The 12,145-nt window shown below is 38.6% G+C and overlaps 1 protein-coding gene across 1 annotated transcript; it reads right to left on the bottom strand.

The window, feature by feature from the left end:
* Window positions 1–895: 895 nt before the first annotated feature.
* Window positions 896–3,339, bottom strand: LOC146942964 (uncharacterized). Its single transcript, XM_085750071.1, has 5 exons — window positions 3,025–3,339; window positions 2,459–2,724; window positions 2,194–2,389; window positions 1,806–1,986; window positions 896–957 (listed from the first exon to the last, which is right to left on the bottom strand). The coding sequence occupies exons 1-5, from the start codon at window positions 3,337–3,339 to the stop codon at window positions 896–898; spliced, it is 1,020 nt and encodes a 339-aa protein (XP_085606197.1).
* Window positions 3,340–12,145: the final 8,806 nt, after the last annotated feature.

Below are 12,145 nucleotides of genomic sequence, written 5' to 3'. Positions count from 1 at the left end.
CTTAAAAATTTCGTAAAATTTATCAGAGTTTATCAACATAACGGAGCATCACATACATCAATACATCATTTCCAACAAATATAATAATAGGAAATACTATTATTTAAGTAACCTGTCTTTATAAAATTCAATAATCAAAAGCAGCGGAAATTTAGTTGGCAACGTCACATAAAATCTTTGGCATTGAAAGGCCACAACTTAACATCCCAAATAGTCTTCAAAAATTGTTCAACTTTTATTAAATAAAATACGTAACAAGGAAAAACAAGCATCAGACAACCCCCATCCCGTTACGTATCAGAGCATCCTAGACACGGTGTGAGGAGTCTACTCACGAACACAGCTAGTCCTGGTTACCTGCAAGTTACCCATACGAAGGGCAACATTTTCAAGCAGAAGGGGTGAGATTTCACATTCATTAAAAACAAATAATAATTCATAAAAGATAACCAACAGCATATATCTAACATTAATATCATCATTTAACAAGGTTAAGTAATCAACAACTTCATAGTTATTCAAAGGTAGCATATTCATCTTAATTCACTTCATTTACATCATTATAATTATTGGGACAGCAACAACAGCATCAAGGCAGCAACATCATCACAGCATTCATCATTTATTTTAAGTTATGATGACTCTACAATGCAACAACAACATCAACAACAACTTAGACAACTTCAACATGCATGTGGTACCACCAGGGCATTAAACCCCCATCGCTAAGGTCATATTTGGACCGTCGGGCATTAAGCCTCCATCGCTAAGGTCATAAGAACATGTCAGACATTAAGCCCCCATCGCCGACTATGCAACAACTCGACTCTAAATGCAACAATCTTCATTTTTAATGTTAAATTAATTAACAAATAATTCACAAAAACTCATTACATCAAAACAGCATCACTGGAACATCATAATTAGCGGTATCATCATTATTATAAACATCAGAAACTAATTCATCAAAGAAACGGGCGAAAAGACACAATTTCGCACAACAGCAGGTCTGTACAGCACTAGCTCGCAACGGCGAGCTATTCTACTCGCAACGGCGAGCTGAACGGGGAAACTCGCAACGACGAGCAAGGTTACTCGCAATTGCAAGTTGAGGTTTACTCGCAACGGCGAGCTGAATCGCTCGCAACGGCGAGCGATGACAGAACAGGGTTCTGTCGCAGCTCTGTATCTCATCTCAGCACTCGAATTCTCACTACCCAAGCCTCAAATTCATCACTAATCAACATCTAAACGTTTTCTATGACTAATTAACATCTGTCTACATCAAACTACATCAAAATTCACTTAATTCTTCCTCTTTTAATGATTTTTGACCTAATCCCAATCCCTTAAACCTACAACGATTGACCGCTTCTATGAATCAAAACTTGTTCATAATGAGAGTTAGTCTCACCCTTACCTTAGATTATGTTTCTGAAATCCAACAGTCGCGTTCTTCGTTCTTTAGGGTTCTCTCTGACTTCTCTTCTTTCTCTCCTCTTTTCTCAGTTGTACGCGTTCTAATTTTCTCTCCCAATTACAGACTTTTATTCTTTCCCTAATTGCTCTTCTCACCACAACTTACTCTTTCCCCTAATAATTAATTATTTCTACTAATAACAATATTTCTCCCCCACTTAAGAAAATACTTATATTATTAACATATCTTCTACCATTATAAATATATATATAATAATTCACATAATATTCTAATAAAAAGCCATAAATCACTTAAATATTAATTATGAAAAAGTGGGTGTTACAACTCTCCCCCACTTAGAATATTTACGTCCTCGTAAACGTACCTTGTTCAAACAACTGCGGGTAAGATTCCCACATCTTACTCTCCAATTCCCAAGTCAAACTTTCACCAGCTGCTCCTTCCCAAACGACCTTCACAAGAGGTACCTCCTTGCCTCTAAGCCTCTTCACTTCTCGATCCTCTATTCTCACCGGTAGGGTCTCGATTGTAAGGTTATCCCTTACCTGCACATCATCTCTTGGAATCACATGGGATGGATCCGGCACATACTTCCGAAGTTGCGATACATGAAACACATCATGCAAGTTCGAAAGATGTGGTGGCAAACCCACCCTATAAGCAACCGTTTCGACCCTTTCTGAAATCTGATACGGACCAATAAACCTCGGAGTCAACTTCTTTGACTTCAATGCACGTCCAACACCTGTCACCGGAGTGACTCTAAAAAACACATGGTCTCCTTCTTGAAACTCAAGATCCTTCTTCCGCTTATCATGATAACTTTTCTGTCTATCCTGTGACTCTTTCATCTTTTCTCTAATTAACTTCACCTTCTCGGTAGTCTGTTGGACAATCTCTGGTCCCAATACCACACTCTCACCGGATTCAAACCAACACAACGGAGTTCTGCATCTCCGACCATACAATGCTTCGAAGGGTGCCATTCCAATACTAGCATGGTAACTGTTGTTGTACGTGAACTCTATCAGAGGTAGATAACTATCCCAAGTTCCACCTTGCTCAAGCACACAAACTCTCAATAAATCTTCCAGCGAGTGAATTGTCCTTTCCGATTGTCCATCCGTCTGCGGGTGGTACGCTGAACTTAACTTCAAATTAGTGCCCAAGGCCTCATGCAAACTCTTCCAGAACCTCGATGTAAACCTCGGATCTCTATCCGACACAATGCTTGATGGGACACCATGTAGCTTCACAACATCTCTAACATAAATCTCTGCTAACTGGGACACAGGAAAAGTAATATTAATCGGAATGAAATGAGCCGATTTCGTCAATCTATCTACGATCACCCAAATTGCATCATTCCCTTTGTTGGTATTCGGCAAACTCGTCACAAAATCCATGGATATACTATCTCATTTCCATTCCGGAATCTCTAGCGGTGTCAATAACCCAGCAGGTTTCTGATGCTCAACTTTCGACTTCTGACAAGTCAAACATGCATACACAAATTGTGCCACGTCGCGCTTCAAACCTGACCACCAAAACATTTTCTTCAAATCTTGATACATTTTAGCAGCTCCTGGATGAATACTCAAACTGCTTCTATGGCCTTCTTCAAGGATCATCTTCTTCATCTCATCATTATCAGGAATACAAATTCTTCCTCGAAACTTCAACACCTCTTGGTCATCAACCTTAAAGTCACTGTCTACAGCAGGATCGATTGCAACCATTAAATCCACCAACTTCACATCTACTTTCTGCGCCTCTCTGATACTATCCAGAAATTCATTGTTGATTTTTAACAACCCCAATTTCACACTCCTTGGCGACATTTCGCAAACCAAACTCAAGTCTCTGAACTGTTCAAGCAATTCCATCTCTTTAACCATCATTGCCGACAAGTGTAAAGTCTTCCTACTTAAGGCATCTGCAACAACATTAGCTTTACCCGGATGATAATTCAAACTAAAGTCATAATCTTTCAACAATTCGAGCCACCTTCGCTGTCTCATATTCAATTCCTTCTGATCAAACAAATACTTCAAGCTCTTGTGATCACTAAACACCTCAAATCTCGAACCATACAAGTAATGTCTCCAAATCTCAATTGCAAATACAACTGCAGCTAATTCAAGGTCATGAGTAGGGTAGTTTCGTTCATGAGTTCTCAACTGTCTTGATGCATACGCAACCACCTTACCATCTTGCACAAGCACACCTCCCAAACCCAACTTGGACGCATCACAATACACTACAAAAGGTTCATCAGGTTTCGGCAAGATTAAAATCGGAGCCGTCGTCAAGCGCTTCTTCAATTCATTAAAACTGTTCTCGCAATGAATATCCCACACAAAGGTTTTACCTTTACACGTCAACTGCGTTAACGGAAGTGCTAACTTAGAAAATCCTTCAATAAATCTTTGGTAGTAATCCGCTAAACCCAAAAAGCTTCTAATCTCTGTAACTGACTTCGGAGTCTCCCATTGTGATACTGCTTCAACTTTAGATGGATCAACTGCAATACCACTACCAGAAACAACATGGCCAAGAAAGCTTACTTCCTTCAACCAGAACTCGCACTTAGACAATTTAACATACAACTTCTTTTCTTTCAGCACTTGCAAGACAATTTTCAAATGCTCAGCATGTTCTTCCTCCGTCTTAGAATAAATCAGAATATCATCAATGAACACAACCACGAAGCGATCCAAAAATGCATGAAAAATGCGATTCATATACTCCATAAATACACCAGGTGCATTACTAACACCAAAAGGCATCACCTTATATTCATAATGTCCATATCGCGTCCTAAAAGCCATCTTCTGCATATCTTCATCTCTTACTTTAATCTGGTGATAACTGATGACATCCTGTCATTACGTAATATTAGGGACTTATTGTGACATTTTGATAGAGTTCTCATGCAATTTATACTGTTCTGGAGTGCAATAAGCTTAAAATTTGAAGTCTGTTCGAAGGAAATCGCGCCACGCCAATTTCAAGCCGTGCTGCGATTTTTGAAGCAAAATTACATCCTCCCTGTTTGAGGGAAATCGCGGCACGCCATAATACAAGGCGCGGCGCGATTTTGATGGGTCAGGCCCATAACTTCTATAAATACTGCACTCAAGCTGAAGAACAAGGGTTACGATTTTGGAGAGCAAAGTGCGATTTTGAGACATCGGAGACGGCTAGAAGGGCGATTTCTTCAACCTTTTACCAATTCATGTATGTTTTAATTATTTCATTGATTATGCTATTTGTAAACTCGATTATGAGTAGCTAAATCTCTTAGAGATTAGATCCGAGATGAATCTTTGTAACCCTAATTGACACATGTTGCTGTGAAACTCTATTTTGTTTATGAATTCAATTCTAGTTTATTCAATTCAATTGTTCTTAATGCTTTTTATATCTTGATCACATATAACTTGATTTCGTGAGAATGAATGACCACTGACCATGGCTTTCAACTTAGACCTAATTGAATTGTTCTAATAAACAGGGTTAGTCTAGGAATAGATAATCGTTTGTTAGTGATAATAGGTTAACGTTCGGTAAAACCTTCAAGAATTATTAGACCACCTAAGGAATTAGGGGCTGTAGTTTAAGAAGAGGGTCCTAACTCAAGGGATTGATTAGGGCTATTTTGTTAATCATCGTAAATTAGAAGAGGATTCATAACAAATAGGTGCAGTAGACCAATTAGGGGAACTTAGAGGATTCGAAGGATCTGATCTCATCTTTCTCTCTTATTTTCTAACCAAATCTTTATTTTATGTTTATTTACTTTTTACGCAAATCAAATCTACTGCCTAGTGGCAAACAAAATAACTTTTACGCATCCTAAATATTAACCTTATTGCTGAATTGAGATTAACACAGTCCTCGTGGGATCGATATTTTTACTACTTCGATAGTATTTGGTGCACTTGCCAAACGTCTATCAAGTTTTTGGCGCCGTTGCCGGGGACTGTTGATTTATTTCAATAAGGCAATTACGTTATTATTTAGGATTTCTGTCTTTTATATTTTTGTATATATATATATATATATATTAAAAAAAAATATTATGCTCTTTGTTTTCTTCTCATTGTACTGTGCTACTGAAAAGTTTATCCAAGTTTTGCAGCTATGATAGACAGGTTACTCCTCTATGACACAGAAGAGATTGCTAAGTTGCAGTATGAAAAATATATGCTATCTTTTAAGATCAAAATTTTGGACAACAAAATCTCGAGTTGTGGTCATTATGAGGCGAATCAACCAGGTAGTGATGGTGAAGGGAAGAAAGACGTGATCAACATCGATTACAATACTCAACTTCAGAATATTTTAGATGATTTCTTGGTGTCAAATCAAGTTTTATTTGAAAAGTTTGATGTTCAGTGTGGTGATCTTGTTGAGAAAGCACATGAGTCTCAGAGGAAGCTGGTTCAGATGGAGATTGAGTGTCACAAGGTTGTGGTGGAAGAAAATCCAAAAGTGAGGAGTGCTGACATTTTCCCGAAGTCTGAACAAACAGGGGTTAAGGAAATCACTCGTGTGCAAATGGATGCATGTCCTTCTCTAAGGTGGGAGAGCTTAAATTCCAAAGGTTTAACTGTGAGTGCATGGGAGCATCTACTTCTTTGTTACAAATTCATGGAATTCCTACCAAACAAGAGGAAGAAGAATGATGATGTGTTCTTTTTGACATATTTGCCACCCTAACAGTGGTTGAAATGTCAAGCTCAATGACGTAAAAGAAAGCGCTAGGTGGGAGGCAACCCACTGTTTAATTTTCAGGTATGATTTTATTGCTTTCAAAAAAAAAAAAAAAAAAAAACAAAAACACAAAAATATTTTTCTTTTCTTTTAATACAAGGCAGGAAAGTTTAAAAATTTGTTCAAAATATACCTCTTGCCAAGAAAATCATGCAAGGCACTGATGTCTTGCATAATTCTCTCCTCAAAAGTTTTTCAAAAATTCAATGAACTCAGGCATTTTTCAAGAAAACAAAAAATTTTGGCCTGAGGAAGCAAAACACACTCCCTGTTTCATCAAAATCGCGCCGCTCTGTGTATTTTGGCGTGCCGCGATTTTGAGGAACAAAAAAGCATTTTCCCTGTTTTAACAAAATCGCGTCGCGCCTTGCATTTTGGCGTGCCGCGATTTTCACCAAACAGACCTATAAAACCAGCCTTTTCCACCATTCTTCCCATTCCCATTTTCCTACCGTTACTCTGTCAAAATTTCCCTAGAAACCTAACCACGAAATTCCTTCATTATCATCATCTTATTCACTTCCTAAACATCATCAAACCACAAATTCATCATCCATTCATCAACCTAAACCTTCACAATTCACCAATTTTCCAAAACTCCATAAATTTCCCATTCACCATCTTCCTTTCACTCACAAATGGCCTCCAACCAAAGAAACACCCGCTCAAAGAAAGCCACCAACCCCAAACCATCCACAAGCAAATCCAAACGCCCTCGTGCCGCATCCGAACCACCGAAAACACCATTCATTTCATCAATGACCAAGCCCAAGAGTTCCACCAATTTATGAAAAGTTTTGAAGTTGTGGGGGAGAGGAAGTTTGACTTCACAAATCTTGGAAAGTATCCGGTCTTTGAGGTTGAATTACAAAGGAGAGGGTGGTCGAAGTTGAATGAGATGGCCGTTGAAGCGAACAACAAAACCGTGATCGTCGAATTCTTTGCAAATGCACGGGTATCCGATACACCCTTTCAATCTTTTGTTCGAGGCAAGACCATTGATTTCAGCCCTGAAGCTCTTAATGAATGGCTGAATGTTCAACCACCGGAGGAGTGTTGGGTTGAGAAACTGAGGAGGGAAATCACTGATGATTTCAATGCCACCGAGCAAGATCAAGGGGATGGCATCTTTGAAGGATTGAGGACACCGGGGGCTGGACACTCGGATGATGATCAGGACATGGGCTGATCTACTGATGGATTAGCATTTTCTGCTTTGTATTTTATTTTTCAGTCATTTTTCTTTTGATGTATTTTCTTTTTATTTTCTTTTTAATGTCGAAGTCCATTGAACTTATTTCCCTATTGTAATTGCTCCTGCACTTGTTTATTATTAATGAATTTGTTTTGTTTCATGTGACCTATTCCAGTTTAGTAACAGTTGTTTGATGAAACGGTATTCCAAAAGTTCTAAAGGAGGGGTGACTTGATTCAAAGGCGAAGTGTACGGCGTTGCTAGGTAGTCACATACTCCCAGAAATCTCAGCCATAAGGTTCATTGCCAAATTTATTTTTCAATTTACTTATATTTAGATTAGTTTTCCATGCAACTACATTTCTAGAACTTGCATTGTTTCTCTATTATTGATTGGTCTTTGTCAATTACACACTGAGGCAAAAGTGCTTGGTCCTGTGAGCCTTTTTGAAGCCTACCCTGTTTTAATTTGTTGAATTTATCCTTTCTTAACCAATTGTGAGCCGGTAGGATTAGAACTTTTTGTTCGGTGACAAACCACATTACAAGCCTAGAGACTTTTAGGACTTGTCCCTTAATGAATTTCTGAGTTAAGGCATTGTAGAATGTTGCTAAAGATTAAGTTTGGGGTTGCTATTGGAATTTGCAACCAACTAAGTTTGGGGTGGGGGTACTAGAGAATTAGAGAACAAAAATGAAAGAATTATGAAATTGTCATGCAAAATATACACAAAAATGGTGTATGAAAAAAAAAATGAAAATGAATGATGAAAAAGGGACAAAACATTGAAAATCCGAGTAACTTCAAACTCGATTGTCCCTAAATGTTAAAAATATTCTCTAGTACCTTTACATTGATTGTTATTCCAAAAGGGTGAATGAATGATGGATTGAAATTTTGTGCTATAACTTCCGTAGGAATGCCTAACTCAAATTTTGTGTAGCCTACTTATCCAAATATATCCCACCTTTCACCTAAGCCCCGTTATAACCCTAAAGACCTCAAAAGTGTGTAATGATATTGACTTTGATTGATATTTAGAAACTTTTCAAGCGTATGGTAATATGTAGACCTGCATGTCGACTGGTAGAACCCTGTTTCAATTTGATGCGAGGAGTTGTGAATTGGTGGATGCGAACAAGTCAAACTAGCTCATCTTTAGCTAGAAGGAGAATGAACTTTTGGGTACTATCGTTTTGTCAGGTAACTGTTATTTTACTGTCGTTTGTCACTGTTGCAAGCAAATTCCTTGAGGACAAGGAATGGTTTAAGTTTGGGGTTGTGATGACATCCTGTCATTACGTAATATTAGGGACTTATTGTGACATTTTGATAGAGTTCTCATGCAATTTATACTGTTCTGGAGTGCAATAAGCTTAAAATTTGAAGTCTGTTCGAAGGAAATCGCGCCACGCCAATTTCAAGCCGTGCTGCGATTTTTGAAGCAAAATTACATCCTCCCTGTTTGAGGGAAATCGCGGCACGCCATAATACAAGGCGCGGCGCGATTTTGATGGGTCAGGCCCATAACTTCTATAAATACTGCACTCAAGCTGAAGAACAAGGGTTACGATTTTGGAGAGCAAAGTGCGATTTTGAGACATCGGAGACGGCTAGAAGGGCGATTTCTTCAACCTTTTACCAATTCATGTATGTTTTAATTATTTCATTGATTATGCTATTTGTAAACTCGATTATGAGTAGCTAAATCTCTTAGAGATTAGATCCGAGATGAATCTTTGTAACCCTAATTGACACATGTTGCTGTGAAACTCTATTTTGTTTATGAATTCAATTCTAGTTTATTCAATTCAATTGTTCTTAATGCTTTTTATATCTTGATCACATATAACTTGATTTCGTGAGAATGAATGACCACTGACCATGGCTTTCAACTTAGACCTAATTGAATTGTTCTAATAAACAGGGTTAGTCTAGGAATAGATAATCGTTTGTTAGTGATAATAGGTTAACGTTCGGTAAAACCTTCAAGAATTATTAGACCACCTAAGGAATTAGGGGCTGTAGTTTAAGAAGAGGGTCCTAACTCAAGGGATTGATTAGGGCTATTTTGTTAATCATCGTAAATTAGAAGAGGATTCATAACAAATAGGTGCAGTAGACCAATTAGGGGAACTTAGAGGATTCGAAGGATCTGATCTCATCTTTCTCTCTTATTTTCTAACCAAATCTTTATTTTATGTTTATTTACTTTTTACGCAAATCAAATCTACTGCCTAGTGGCAAACAAAATAACTTTTACGCATCCTAAATATTAACCTTATTGCTGAATTGAGATTAACACAGTCCTCGTGGGATCGATATTTTTACTACTTCGATAGTATTTGGTGCACTTGCCAAACGTCTATCAATAACCCGACCTCAAGTCAATCTTGCTGAACACACGTGCACCCACTAACTGATCCATCAAGTCATCAATTCTTGGAAGTGGATACCTATTCTTTATAGTTACTTTGTTCAACTGTCGATAGTCAATACACAACCTCATACTGCCATCTTTCTTCTTAACCAGCAACACTGGAGCTCCCCAAGGTGAAACACTTGGTCTAATAAACTTCTTGTCAAGCAGATCTTCTAACTGTTTCTTCAACTCAGCCAACTCAGAAGCTGACATACGGTAAGGTGTCATAGACACAGGCTTCGTTCCCGGAACAAGATCAATAGAAAATTCAACTTCTCTTTCCGGTGGCACATCAGGAATTTCATCAGGAAAAACTTCAGGGAAATCGCACACTACTTGTAACTTATCGATCATTGCTTGGTTCTCCAAAGATAAGGATGCCATCAAAGAAAACATTAGGATTCCATCGCGTTCTAGCTGCTTCAGCTGCTTAGTAGAGAAAAACTCCGCTCCACTTTCCTCTTCAGTAGAAGAGAAACGCACCGACTTACTAAAACAATTAATGAGAACATGGTTGTACTCTAACCAGTTCATACCAAGAATCACATCCATTCCACTCAAAGGTAGACATACTAAATCAATCTCAAAATCACGATCAAACATAGACAGAGGACAACGTAAACATACGAGAGAAGTGGTCACCGAACCCTTAGCTGGAGTTTCGACAACCATTTCTCCATTCATATCAGACATAGCAAGGCCCAACTTAGAAACACAATCAAAAGCAACAAAACAATGTGTAGCACCAGTATCAATAATAGCAACTAAAGGAGTGTCATTGATATAGCAAGTACCTCTGATCAAACGATCCTCATTCTCAGTCTGAGTGCCAGTCAAAGCAAAAACCTTACCCCTGGTCGGGGCCTTCTTTGGTTCAGTACACTGAGCAAAAATATGTCCTTTCCCACCGCAATTGAAACAAATAGTGTCATCGTGCTTGCATTCTGCAACTGTATGCCCTTTGACACCACAACGGTAGCATCCTCTCACCTCAGTAGCACCACAAGCATTACTCTTGTGACCTTTTTCTCCACATTTATAACAAACAATCCCAGCAGGAGTCTCATTCTTCTTAGGCCTTCTCTCATCATTCACTCTTTGCTTGCCCTTATCACCTGGAGTACTATAAGGCTTCCCACGATTCTGTTGCTGCTTCCCCTTCCTCTCATTCATAATCTTATAATGAGCCTTCGAATCATCTTCATAGATTCTGCACCTGCTTACCAACGCAGAAAAGTCACGGATCTGTTGGTAACCAATGGCTAGCTTAATATCAGGACGCAAGCCATTCTCAAACTTGATACATTTAGAAAACTCAGCATTGTCTCCGGTATAGTGTGGATAGAACTGAGTCAGCTCCACAAACTTCGCTGCATACTCTGTCACCGACATGTTTCCTTGCTTCAGCTCTAGGAACTCGATCTCTTTCCTTCCGCGAACATCTTCAGGAAAATATCTGTTTAGGAACTCTTCTCTAAACACAGCCCAAGTAATAACCGCTTCATTCTGTTCTAGGGTAGGTTGAACGCTCGCCCACCAGTCATCAGCTTCCTCGGCCAGCATGTGCGTACCAAAACGCACCTTCTGATCATCAGTACATTGCATAACTCTGAAAATTCTTTCAACCTCTTTGAGCCACGTCTGTGCTCCATCAGGGTCGTACCTTCCTTTGAAGGTAGGAGGATGATTCCTCAGAAAGGTCTCCAACATTCTCACATCAGCATTCACACCAGCACCAGCATTTGGATGTTGTCCCACAGCTTGGGCTACAGCTTCCACAGCAGTAGCAATCGCAACATCATTTCTTCCAGCCATTCTAGTCCTCTTGTAACAGATAAGGTTTGCAGCCTCCAGGTCTACTCTCCTTCAGTGCACAACACACAACGTTTAGAATAACATAATAATGGTATTCCAATTGCTAAAATGACACAACTTGACTCACTACTTGGCCGGACGGACCGACCTGCTCTGATACCAATTGTAACGCCCCGTTTTTCCCAACTTAAAAATTTCGTAAAATTTATCAGAGTTTATCAACATAACGGAGCATCACATACATCAATACATCATTTCCAACAAATATAATAATAGAAAATACTATTATTTAAGTAACCTGTCTTTATAAAATTCAATAATCAAAAGCAGCGGAAATTTAGTTGGCAACGTCACATAATCTTTGGCATTGAAAGACCACAACTTAACATCTCAAATAGTCTTCAAAAATTGTTCAACTTTTATTAAATAAAATACGTAACAAGGAAAAACAAGCATCAGACAACCCCCATCCCGTTACGTATCAGAGCATCC

This window comes from Medicago sativa, chromosome 3 (assembly GCF_051527215.1).
Source record: "Medicago sativa cultivar Bolivia chromosome 3, Bolivia_mono, whole genome shotgun sequence".
In the NCBI taxonomy this organism is placed as follows: Eukaryota; Viridiplantae; Streptophyta; class Magnoliopsida; order Fabales; family Fabaceae; genus Medicago; species Medicago sativa.
This window is presented reverse-complemented; position numbering and strand designations above follow the sequence as displayed.